Source organism: Ursus americanus, chromosome 8 (assembly GCF_024610735.1).
Source record: "Ursus americanus isolate L20-20 chromosome 8, mUrsAme1.1.p, whole genome shotgun sequence".
Taxonomy (NCBI): Eukaryota; Metazoa; Chordata; class Mammalia; order Carnivora; family Ursidae; genus Ursus; species Ursus americanus.
The window spans coordinates 8,042,983-8,056,406 of NC_142134.1; the positions used below are offsets into that span (position 1 = coordinate 8,042,983).

The following is a 13,424-nucleotide window of genomic DNA, read 5'->3' on the forward strand; positions in this document are numbered from 1 at the left end:
ACCATCACTTTAAGTGAATGTCTACAAATTGTGTTATTTTGTTGTGCATTGTTTCTGGGAGTTTCCGTATCAGGTATCATCTCACCACCCTTTACATACTTAACATGCCAGCTACCAGGATGCACGAAAATAAAGCTCTTTTGAAGAATGAGTTTTCCTTTAGCTTTTAGTTTCTGTTCCACTACGGAGAAGTCATGAGCACCCAGAACATAGGGCAGTCTGAGTGGAGCTGACAACCCCAAGATTCCAGCGGGTTGGGGACACTGCAAAAGCTTTTTGCCTTCTTCCCCACCACGCAGGACTTCAACTTGAGCCCGCACCCAGCTTAATCAATCGCAGGACCCCAAGTCGTAGAGCGAGTCCGGTCCTGGGCAGTCTGGCTCAGGCTTTGCTGGCGCCGTGGAGAAGCTGGCAGGCGGCAGGCTGAGCTCCAGTGGACGCAGCCAAGAGGCTCGAGGCGCGCCCGCTGCGCTTTCGGAGTCCGAGTCTGGCGCACCGCGGGAGGCAGGCGCGCTCCCACTCTCCGCAGCCGCCTCTGCCCTCAGGTTTCTCTCGCCCAGGCTTCCGCGGGTAAACCAACAGCCGGTCTCCACCTCCGGCGCTGGGCGCGCATCTCCCTCCAATCCTTGCTTACATAACGCGGGCGGGCGCGCGCGCTCCCGCCGCCGCTTGCCCCCCAGCGGAGTTGGGCTGCGCCCTCCACGCCTCCACGGAGAGTGCCTCCGCGCACCCGTGCGCCCCAACGCTAGGAAGTGACCCTCCTTGGCCACCCAGCAGCGGCAGCCTGGACGTCTCTCCGCTGGCGTGAGGACACTGAGATTGGAGACCGGAGAGCCCCTCTGTGCCCAACTCCCTCCCTCCGCTCCCACCTCCTCCCACTTCTCGCTTCCTCTCCCTCCGCCGCCTCTCCCCCACCCCCCTTGCCTGTGTGTGTTCGGCACAGAAGAGGGGACCCGGAGAGCAGTCCGGGCTCGGCGCGCGGCGGAGCTGCGGCTGTTCCTGCTGCTGGGGGGAGAGGCGAGGTGGCCGCCTTGCGCCTCCCCGGACTTCCCAAGTGGGGGCAGAGCAGCCGCTCACCGAGCCGCCAGTTAGAAGGCACAGGGAAAGAGGGACCGCCAAACTCCTCCTCAGCGTCTCCTCTCCACCCCCTTTTGGCTCCTGCCCTTGGAGAAAGTGGAGTGTGGCTCTTGGTTACCATTATTTCTTCGGACTGCTTCGTGGTGCACGGATTCAGCTGCTTCCCAGTGGGGTTTTCCACTGTTGGCGCGTCTCTCTGTGTGGTTCCGCCCGGCACACCTCTGTCGACGATGAGGAAAGGTCTACGGGCGACAGCGGCCCGCTGCGGACTGGGACTGGGATACGTGCTGCAAATGCTCGTGCTACCTGCCCTGGCCCTGCTCAGTGCCAGCGGTACCGGCTCGGCAGCTCAAGGTAAGGGAGTCCGCAAAGCTCCGCGGCCACCTCCCTTCGCTTCTTCCTTCCCTCTCCTTCCTCTCCCCCTCCCCAGTTCTCCTGGCTTCCTTAATTCTTCTCGTTGCTCTCAACTGGAAATCAGTTCACGTTCCACTTTCCCAACTAGTCAAGAAGCTTTGGCGATTATTTTTAATCCGTCTTCCGAGATGGTCACGGATGGACCAGGGACGCACGGGGTGTGGACCTACATCGGTCTGCCTCTGAGCATGTGGGCACCTTGGGTGTCTTTTGCACTTTCTGCTCCACACTCACACGTTGTTGCATATTGTACACACAGAGGTTTGCAGAGACTCTCGGTGCGGGTGGCTGGGTGGCATGCCATAGGTACACCCTGATGCGCAGAGGCTCCCCGCGCTGAGCCACATGTGGGGTTGCGGGATCTTCAGGGCGTCTCTGAGCACGTTGGACGCCGAAGGGCGCTCAGCTAAGGAAATGTGTCCATTACCGCCGAGGACCCACCGGCGCCGGTGCCACTCTGCTACTGCTTGGGGCGCTGTGGAGATGCAAGGCGCTGCCGGACCCGCCACCCAGCCTGCGGCAGGCCCCGGGGTGTGCACGCCTCCACACTCTTACCCTTTGCGAGTCTTCCTCCTAGTAAGCCACGGCGAAACTTAAAACCCCAGAGCTCTGGGAAACGGACTGGTTGTTCAAACCAAATACGAAACTCCCCCGGGTAATGGGCCAGTTTATAACTCTGACATTTTAATTTAACGCGTCTGAGCTTTAAAATAAGTGACCAGGGCCGTGGGCGAAACAGGGGTTGGGAGAGGAGCGGTCAGGAGTTGAGGGTGGAAAAGGAGGGAGGGGAAGCACGGGGGCTGATTGCCTTCTTGTCCCCCGAGTTTGAAGTGGCAGCGGCAGCTTCCAGCCTTCCGAGCCCAGGAAACTGAGTGGAAGGGAGAAGGACAGGGAAGAGCCAACGCTGCCCCCTCTGGGGTCTGTTTCGGGTCACCTGGGCCCCAACCTTCTTGCCAAGCCAAGCGCCCACCTCGGTCTTTTCGACCAGCTCTGTGGTGGTCGCTGGCTTAGGGGAGGCAGCTGTTTTTCCCAGGGCGGGGGTGATGGAAGCTTATGCTGCGTTCGGAGGTAATTCAGGGATCCCATCATCTCGGTTACACTTCTTTCCAAATTTGGAGAGCAGAGGAGGTGCAGAGATAGCCTCGAACTCCCGCGGCGTTGCTCGGACACTCTGGAGGTTCCCGACTGCCTTCCCTCTGATTTGCGAAGGCTCTTTGGGGAGAGGGCGTTGGAGGTGGAGGGGAGCGCTGAGCGCTGGTGAGTGTGGTCCGAATGAGGAGGTAAGTGATTAGCAAGGCTTTGTGAATTAGCGATTGCTACTTCGGGAGTACATTTTCCTGCTGCCTAGCTAAGTAGCCACGCTCATAAATCCTCCCTTCCCTTCTTACCAGATGCCTCCCATCCCCGAGGTTCTGCCCTGATTTTCTCATGCAAACTTCCAGAGCTCATCTGTCCATTTTACGAAGGAATCCTATGAACTTGTAGATTCTTGAAATTGGTAGGAAGTTCTCTGGGTAGCAGCCAAGGGTGTTTAGAGAGGAGTGTTTGGAAGTTTAAGTGAACAACCTGATGAATAGTCGTGAAATCAATCGCGCGAGCCCCTGTGGGATTCGCCTACTGTTATTGGGCGCGCAAAGGCCATGGGGTGGGGTTCAGATGGGGGTGGGGGGAGCTGGGCGGTGAGAGAACTGTTTGGGAAAAGGACAAGTTAAAGTCCCCAAAGATGCCTAACAGGAGCTATAGGATTCTTGCGGAGAGCTTGCTACAGCCACATTAAAAAGACTGGGTCGAAAAAAAAATCAATAAAGATAATCAAACAGGAGATTGTAAGTGGATTAATACTGAAAGAAGGGAGAAGAGATTAAAAGAAAAAGACACTGAAGACTGAGTGAGGGAGCTGTGCCACTTGCACTTTTCTTATAGACCAGGCAATCCAAAGATTGGGGATTGAACCTGTGCCTCTGGTCTTAAATGGAAAAATAAAATGTATCCTGTAGGATATGTGCATTTCAGTGGTGTTCCTCTCCATTTAGTTTGTCTGGTTATTTCAGTTGCTGGTGAATAAACTATGTTTGAATCTTGCAGTCTTGAAAGACACTGTACTACCACTTTTATCTTTGTTAGCCTCCACGTTTCAGGACACCAGCTCTTTCTGTGTTGTCTGTTAGGTATTAAAAATGTAGAAAGCAGGAAACTCAGCTACTATCACCATCACTGTAACCCATTTCCCAACCTGCTTACTGTTGAACCACTAGCAGATTTGCTTCTCAGAATCACACTTTTCTATCAGTCTGGCATTCAGATCTCCTCTTCCTTCTAATTTCTTCTCCTTTCTCCTCTCTCTTTGGACTAGCACAGTAGGGACACCGAAGATGCTGTTGCTCCCTCAAGGTATGATTTCCATGTGTGGAACACTTAAAGATGGAAATGAACTATTTTTATGAATGGAACTACATATGCAATTAAGATGAGAAAGTTAATTTGAGTACTTGACAATGTGGATGAGATTTATTTATTCCGTTGTTAGAGAAGTAGTAGAAAAATTTGCATCTTTAGAAAATATGTATGTCTTCAGAGGTAGCCAAAAAACAACAGATGTTTAAGACGAGAAAAGAAGCATAATAGGTCTTATTTGTGAGTGTACTGTGTTTTGTAACTGTGGTTTACATGAAGACCGCAGTCATTTTATTTAGGTCCTTGGGAGATTCTCCAGGCTTTAGGCAAGAACTTTCTCCTTTCTGGCTATGCCTTAATTGTTTCATTCAGGATTGCCTGAAACTCCTAGCTCTGGGGGAAAAAATGTGTTGTTTCTGACTTCCAAGAATGAAAGATTTTACTAGGTAGAGAGAGAGAGACAGAGGGAGAGAGAGAGAGAGAGAGAGAGAGAGAGTATTTGATCAGTGTGCCTCAGAGTTAGTGCCCTCCTGTTTTAGAAATGCATTTATTTCTGGATTACACAGCATCGATATTCTGCTTATCTAGCACCAACTAGTGTTATGAGTGTTAACATCACCGAAGTCAAGAGAAAATTAGTGAAGACTTTAATCATATTGGGAATATTTGCTGCTACCGGAAGTTAATTTATAATTTTTTTAAGCAAATAGTATACTTCTTCCTCCAAAAGAGTAGAAATTACCTTTATGAATTTATGCATATTGCTGTGGTACGAATAGACAGTTGGCATGAAGGATAACTGAATTTCATTACAATGATATCGTATTTTCTCCATTTTAGGAGCAGAGTAAATTCATAAAATCACATTTGGAATTTGCAATAAAGTAGGTTAGTTTATTTTTGTTTAGAAAAAAATGATTTCATGTATTCTAGCTTAAGGAATGCTTAAAATGCCTCAGAGGACAAACTTTCCAAATACTTGCAAAGAAGGACGAACTATTAGATTGTTAACATTCACTGATTCCTTAGTCTTCTGTATTCTGGATACTGGGGATTCAGCATTCACCAACACAAGTTCTTCGACCGTCTCCCATTTTAGTCTGGGAGCTGGACATCCTGATCAGAATTCATACCGATCTTTTTTAAGCAACCCCCGCCAACATAAAGGAGGCAAGAGCTCTCCCAAGGCAAACCCTCCTAGCTTATTTAGAATTATTGTTGAGACTTAAAAATAACTGTTCTTTAATGTATGCTACCTTCTCCAATTAGTGCCAACAGCCAGAGTGTGCTCTATTAGGCCTGAACTGCATTTAGCACTTTTCTGATTTAGGTCATGGCTTTGCTGGAGCAGCAGAGGGAGTCTCTCTCAGAAGACACATTAAAATTACAGGCTGCAACCACTTCAGGAAGATAATAGGGGAGAATAGTGGGGGTGGGGGTTGAGCCAGAGTCCTTGCCTTGTGATTTTAACCTACATTTTTTTTTTTTAGTTTGATTTTTATATTCGTGGAAGTTAAAAACAAACCTGTTCACATCTCCCCACAAATTAGAAACACATTAGCTCGTTTGGATAGTGTATGATATTAGAAGTAAAATTCTAAACAAACAATTGTTGTGCACTTATTATGTCCCAGACTGTGTGCTGTTTGTCAGGGATACAATGTTGAAAGAGACAGTTTCAGCCCTCAAGAAAGACAGACTTAGAAGCATGTAATTATAACTCACTTTCTGAAAAATAACAGTCAGCATAGGTATAGTACTTTCTGGATTCAAGTATCAAAGATAGTGACATGGATCAGGCAAATGTTCTACTGGGAGTGGTGGTGAGGTTTCCAGAATTTCTACACAGACGAACTTAAGGATGGCAATTTGGTCTGAAATGGGGGGTTCTAATGCCGAGTTTGCATTGCAACTGTCTAAGTTCTATTAAATCTGAATTAAATTTAATATGTATTTGGTCTGGTTTTGAGGGGGCACAAGCTAAGGGTTGTTAGTGGTATGTGCCCATTCCGCTGGCTGGCTTAGGGTTTATCAGTGTTTCCTAATCCTGCTTCTACCACCGCCTAATTGTGTGGCCGTGGGTGAGTTGTTTAACTTCATTTGTGACTCAGTGTCCACAGAAGTGACGTGAGGATAATATATACTATCAGCCCTGTTATGATTGAATGAGTTAATACATGAAAATTGTTTAGGGCCATGCCTGGCCCATAGAAAGTAAACATTCTTTGGCTTCTAACTCTGTAAACCACTGGCAAAGAAATCTGGAAGTTAAAGAAACTAAAGGTCAATAATTTTGAACTCAGACTGGGGATTACTTCAGACTCTGCTTCCCCAAAAGCAACAAATGAAGCTGTCTGAGGAGATGTTCCCAAATAGATCACTGCAAACTCCTGGACAGTGACGTGCATGGTTCCTTGAACAGTCAGTCTGGGGGAAGCTCTCTTCCTTCATAAGCCCAATTCTTCCTTTCTGCTCTCTCTGGGAAAATTAACCTAATGCCAGTTCTAAAAATGCCATGTTGAGTCACTGCCGGTTAAGTCCTGGCTGCAAGCTCTACCCTTGACTTCTATCTTTACAATGAATATTGAAAGATAACTTTTCATAAATCCATAAACACTTTCGTGGGGAGAAAAAAAACAAAACATGCCCAGTCCCAGGCTTTCGGATAAGGGTTTAAGGAAAATCAGCCCTTTATGCAAATGCCAATAGTTTTCCTTTAAAAAATGGCAAAGGTGTATTGTCTAAAGAACTTAATTGAATGCATGTTAAAGCAACACAAAGAAACATATAGAAAAATAGGTTGACTCAAAGGCAAAGCAAATTCACCGGGTCTTTTCATATGTTCGATTTAAATTTGCAATAGAAAGTTTTAGCATCATGATTTAGAACAACATGGATAATCTAGATAATATATTTTGAAACTTTCACATTTCATTAGTTCTTGTTGTTTAATGGTTATTTCTATTTTTTCATGTTTAGTGGGAACGTTGTTTTCTGGCTAACTTTCATGATAACACTAGGGATTTGTGGGGAATTTTATGTTACTTAGAGTTAAGACAGATCTTTTTCTTATAGTGTTTTCATTCTGCTTTTAATTTTTGACTGCTTGTTCTACACTTACAGATCCCCAGATTTCTCACTTGCTTTTTTATATTTGTTATCCTAACTTCTTAAAGTTATGTGTGGACTCTTCTTTGATTTCATATTTTATTTGGATTTGGTATTGCTTATGTATTTGTGGACGAGGGCTACATGAAACTGAGACCTTGGGTATTGTCCCAGTATTGCTTAGTTCAAGGATTTTTAACTAGAACAGAGACTCACAGAAACTCAGTGCTATTTTTTATATGACTTTTTAAAAGTGGAGTACGTTTGCCTTGAGCAATATGAAAATACTGCTGTCTCCTTTTTTCTAGGTCTTAAAAATAAATCCAATAATTGAATAACTTATAGTTTTTCTTATTTTAAATATTTGTTATCTCCACATTTATGGAGATTTTAATAAAAACATTTTATGGTAAAATTTTATGAGCTAACAAGACCAGAGATAGTAAACTTTTTATCCTTTCTACCTGATCAGAGCTTTCAGAAGAATTTTACTTTTTCATGAAAACCTAATACATATATTATGTTGACAATGTTTTGATTCTTCACAATCAAAATGTTAGAAAATACTGTTCTGCAATTTCAGATTTTTAAAAAGAGTTTGGGTTGAAGTTGTAATGTAGTTTCTCATCTTGAGCATTCCTGCCCCCACAAAAGTTGCTACTTTAGGATTATATAATGAGGTTTTAAAATACACAAAGAACGTCTCCAGATTTTAGAGGTACCTAAAACATGTCCAACCTTCTACATAGAGTTTATAGTGTTAAAGTTATGGAACATCAATTAAATTGAAGTTATAATTTGGAAAGTGAGCTATAGCTTTGAAAGTGCCAAATATGCAGATGTTTGTCCTTAATGCCATTATACTTTTTATTAGCAGTGAGCAAAAGTGCTTAGTGTGGCAAAAGTGAAGTCTAATATCTGAAAACTCCAATGTTTGGGGAATAGCCTCTTTTAATTAAATAACAAACCATATCTCTGTGCAGCGTGGTAGGGGAATGTGAAGGTGAGGGGAACTAGGTGAGACTTCATTATATTGGTGTACCTATTAGAATTCTCATTCTAAATGTGAAGGCTCAAAATAATCATGCTAATACAGAATACTGACTAATCAAATTTAACTCCAGAGTAACCAGTCTTATTTATTTTAAAATGTTGCGAAGATAGGAGTTTTACCTTCATTAATCATTGTCATTTGGGTCCTGTTGCTAGTTTCATTTCACAGCAATTATGAAACCATAAAAATGGCTCATGTAGGTAAACATGCATTATCTTCTCTTCTAACTAAGGAGGTTAAACAACAGAAACTCCCTCAGCACATTTAAGAAGTTTATTGATGAATGCTAACATTTCTCAGTTTTAGCAATGTCTTAATTGATTATTTAATCATGAACTGCCTGAACTCAACTATTATTTTTTGTCTTTTCTGGGTTTTTTTTTTTTCTGTTCAGAAGAAAAACCTTATCTATGAGCATTCCTTTCCTATAAAAAATAGATTAGCGCTGGCATATCAATGCCTGTATCAGAATAGCTACATTTGCAGCTCAGTTATAAGGGCAAATATGTCCATGAATGGAAATGCAGGTGTTTTTAAAATTCAAGAAAAATCAGTGTGTATAAAATATAAAAGAGTAGCAGAGAAGTATGCCATTTGCATAGAAATGTAATCACTTTAAAGTAATTCATAACGTATATTGTCTTAGACCATGGAAGTTTAGTGCAACTCTGTGATAGGGTGTGTGGTGTGATAATATCCACTTACAACTATAAGCATAATGAATTACATTCATGTATAAAAGTGAAGAGAACAATTTTGGACAATTCTAATCTCTGAATGTGCAAGTTTGTTCCTTATAATCTAATTACATATTTTAAATCATTCTCCTATCTTTTTGGAATTTCGGGAACCTAAAAAAATCCTTTCTACAACCAAATCAGAGAGTACTCTCTTTAACAAATGGTGTTCTCTAACTTTTGCAGGAACTAAGAACCATTGTCAGTGACAAAAGCTCTGCTGTTTTATTATATGTGATTTCCAGAGTCCTGTATTATATCTGACCCAAACCAAGCAAATAACCAAATTACTACCACAACAAAAAGTTTATGATTGGGAAGATAGAGTAAATAATGGTCATTTCACTTTGAGCATTAGGTCTGTGTGAAATATGTTGACATTTTAATTTAGCTTTTGATAAAGGGAAAATGATATATTTTATCTTCCACTGAATAAAGAGTTTGCCAAATACACACATCGTAGCCACCCAGTGGAAGTGCTCAAGTCTAGCAAGCAGCAATCTTGAAGTCATACTAAATAAAACAGTAATTACGCCTGTCGTTTTCTTCAGCAACTTCCCTTCTTCCTTCTGCATCTCCATAGGATGATGAAAGAATATAAGCTTTAAAATGTATTAGGGATCACATTCAAGGATTGAAAGAGCCTTAGACATTTCCCTCCCGGGCTGCCACAACCATCACCAACAGAGCATGCAGCTTGGTGGAAAACAGAAGCCCATTTCAGTAACTGCTCTCAGAAGCTGAGGAAAAACAGGCATGTTCAAATGATTTATTATTTTTGCTATCCGGAATAGAGACCTCAGATCAGCATTTCATCATAATATTATTCAACAAGCCCTCTGACTTGCAACTTTTATCTAAATAAGAGTGTTGATCTGCACTGACTTCAGCTAACACAGGAGAACTTGGAAAGTACTTAAAAGGTGTATACTTGAAAAAAAAATTATGTTTGGATTTTATTTGGACCTGTTTGAGCAGGATGTGCTTGTTTGAGAAATCTAGACTTAATTAGTGGAATAGTGATATATGGTGTCTGGCAGTCTATTTCACTGGTAATAGAATATATAATTAATATTCCAGTGGTCATTATAAAATGCACTCTCATTTCCTGAACTACTCTGTTAAATATTGTCATTAATAAGAATATGAACATCGTAGTTTAAATCTCATGTACATAAGAAATCCAATAGCATTTTTAGAATTATGTAGGAGTTTTTTTTTTTGCTTTTTTATAATTTAAATTCAATTAATTAACATATAATGTATTATTGGTTTCAGAGGTAGAGGTCAGTGGTTTATCAGTCTTATATAACACCCAGTGCTCATTACATCACGTGCCCTCCTTAACGTCCATCACCCAGTTTATACAGGAGTTCTTAAGGACAGTTCTTCAACAGAAAAATTGCTTAAGTGGAATTTTATCTTTATGAAAGTATCGCCGATGTCTTTATATATTGACCTTTATATATTGATCAAAATATTTTTTTTGTTTAGATTTACATGCACATGCATATATTTATATAGAATTAGAAGGACCACAGTGAAGAGAGTTAGAGTTTACTTACTGTAACATATTAAAAAAAAGGAAAGGATGGCTAGGAAAAGTTTTAACAATAGATATGTTTTCCCAGTAGGGGTGGGGGTAATCAGTTTATTGGATTTATTAGAAATGATGATAATGTGAAAGGTACATGCCATTTTTTATTGAATTAAATAACTATAGAATTATTTCCTGTGGGGTATTTCCAGGCAGAGTCTTAATGAAATGAAGAGTTACAAGGAATAGACAAATATAGTTCAATAATACCGCGTGAGCATATATATTATGGCACAAATTGTGTGTGTGTAACTATTTTTGCTTTAGGAGAGTTTTTTCAAACAGCCTTGGCCATATCCTTAGGAAGCAAAGAGAGCCTATCAACAAATGAAAATAAACTTACTTATGAAACAAATTCATAAAGGTATTCATTGAATGGGGAAGCAAGTTTCATCACTGCTTTCTTACTGAAAAATTATATTCTACTTTTCTGCAAAAAGTTCCTCGCTCTCCTTTATGTGTTGGTCATTTGCATAGTGTCCAGTAGAGACACCTCTGTCTCACTGGCGCAATGGCTATCTATAGGAACAAGTGTTCTCCTATCTTCCAAGTGACAGAAACGAAGGGATCCCATCACCGTTCACTGGCTTATTTCAACATACGGAGAAATTCCCGTTGTTTTCTACCCAGCAGACTATAATTTGTTGACCAAGGGAGAACAATCATTTCCATGCACAAACGGGTAAAATCTTCATCCACATGCATGAGTCCCTCTCCATGTACTCTCCGGAGGAGAGATTTCCCTGGTAAGCACCTGCCTGAGGTGACCGCTCTTGTGGGCTGATCGAAGGAGAGGTCAGTTGTGTGGTTCTTCCCTGAATTCTGTAATGATTTGTTTCCACTTCCTAAACAAGTGTGGAGTTATGTTTCCAGACTGCAGAATATTTGGTTTTCTTGGACTCCCTTAGATGCTGTACAGGTGGCTTTACTTCTAGGTATCTCTATCACATCCATGTAAAGCTTTATTTAAATGAACAAAGATAAAGGTAATTGAGAGGGGAAAAGGTTGTTACTAAAGAAAGAATATGCAGAATTTCATTCCAGATAGAAGAGTAATATACTTCCTTGCTTATATTCAATATTGTATTAAATGCAGGTTAATGTATCAATATCTATATGATACATCAACATGTGAATACATATTAGTTACTGCCACACATTTTCACATCACTTGGTGTTTCTGAACTAGAATTTTAAAAAATTCAAATAAATGCTAGGGTTCAGAATATTGTCTCGTATGGTCTCTTATCATATGTGTCATACATTCTTGGATGATACGGGGTTCTCATAGCAAAATATGTAGGACTCTGCTAGGAAGGGCAAAATAAATAATAATGCCTCACGGAGTTTTGTGATTACAAACCTAAATGCTAACGAGGGTGGCTGCCTGTTTAATGCTGAATTGCAAGGTTAAAAAGAGGGTCTTCAAGATAACAGCGGATTCCAGAGTCCTTGAGTTTGTTTTGCATTCAGTGACAGTCACTAAATTAGGGAAAGGAATGTTCAAACAACACACTTGAGGAAAAGTGATTTTTATAGAAAGGAGCCATTTCTGCTAATAGCCAGTAACTGCACGTAACCCCTCTGACATTAAAAGTCCATTAGCTAAGCCCTGTTTAAATAGCAGCTGATGCAGTGTCAGCTAAATGTACATTGGAATTTTTTTATATAATGCAGTAAGAGCAGTTCTATAATTTTTTTCTAAAACTACATACATTAAGCAAAACAAATGTCATCTGATAGTAGTGGCAGGGCTGCTAATAAACAGGCACAGATTTGTGATGAAACAGAAGTAACAGTCTATATAACAAGAAGATAATAAATGGTAGTGATGGTTTTAAAAGGAAGTCTGAGAAAAATCATGCGGAGAAGCTTAAGCTGACATCCAGAAAGAGTTGTTTCCTTCGAAACACATAATAACGTGCACTGCTTTGAGATACTCATTTTAAGTGATGTGTTTTTTTTTTTTTTTTTTTTTTTTTACTGTTAACCTCAGTGTTTAGGTTTTCAGTGCACTTGGAAACAACAGGAAGGCCCCTCCTAAGGCACTAGGATGTGTGTAAATACGGGTAGGGGGGACACAAGGTGATTGAGAAAAGAAAACAAGGGAAAAAGTGAAAACAGAGGTCTAATTTCATATGTGTTAATATTTTAAGGTAATGACTATGATACTATGTATAAAAGCAATATGATGTTTCCTGCAATGAAATCAAAAGTTAAAATGTCCATTTTATACCCTACCCTCCCATTTTTACCATCTTCTGGATATTTTCTAATCTCCATTTAATTATCTGAAAGATAAGATGTTTTACTGCAAATTATATTAGAAATCCAAGCATCTTTAATAGGTCGTCTTAAAGAATTCTCAAAGACAGCATTCTGTAACTATAAGGCCACTGTGGAGACAAAGTGTGAGGGTTGCCTAGTAATCTCGTGTGTGAGTTGAGAACAGGGCAGTAATTATCAGTGGCTGTCGTGCTTACACAACTATAAAGTATTACAAGAACTTCCGTACCCAGCCCCCATTATCAGACCATTAGTGAAACCCTGTACAGGCAACAGTGGGGAGCCCTGCTCAAGCTTAGAACCGCAATCACTTGGGCATAAGCTTTGCGTATATTTTCATGTAGTCATTTGGACTCTCATCACACTTTTAGTACTCAGGATTATTTATCAATTTATTTCTGAATTTGAGAATTTATTCATAAATTTAAGTCTACCCCGAGACATTTATTTATAAATTTTAGTCAAACCTAAGACAATACATTTATTTTATTTTTTTAAAAACGTCAATTTTTCTTTATATGATAAAAAAAAAACACCTCACATAAACCTGCATTGCTTGACAATGAAAAGAAAAGAAACAAAAGACAAAAAAGGAAGAGAAGGACTACTATTTAATCCTAATGGGGTGGCAGGGATCTCCTTTTTATTCGGATTTTCATACAAGCATTTCTTAATAAAACAAGAAGTATTTTTTGGTGGTGTTAACTGTTTTAACTCAGTTCCAGCCATTGTAAAGGCTTGTTTTGAATGAATTGGA

General features: G+C 40.9%; 1 protein-coding gene across 4 annotated transcripts in view; it reads left to right on the forward strand.

Moving 5' to 3' along the window:
* The first annotated feature begins 380 nt into the window (after positions 1 to 380).
* UNC5C (unc-5 netrin receptor C) overlaps positions 381 to 13,424 on the forward strand; it is a 341,321-nt gene continuing 328,277 nt past the window's right edge. For 2 of the 4 annotated variants that reach the window (XM_045792156.2, XM_045792158.2), the window contains exon 1: positions 479 to 1,431. In XM_045792156.2, the coding sequence (XP_045648112.1) occupies positions 1,308 to 1,431 (124 nt within the window). In that variant the 5' untranslated portion in view covers positions 479 to 1,307. Of the gene's footprint in view, positions 1,432 to 13,424 lie in introns of all 4 variants that reach the window. The other 2 variants (XM_045792166.2, XM_045792163.2) reach the window with 2 other exon arrangements.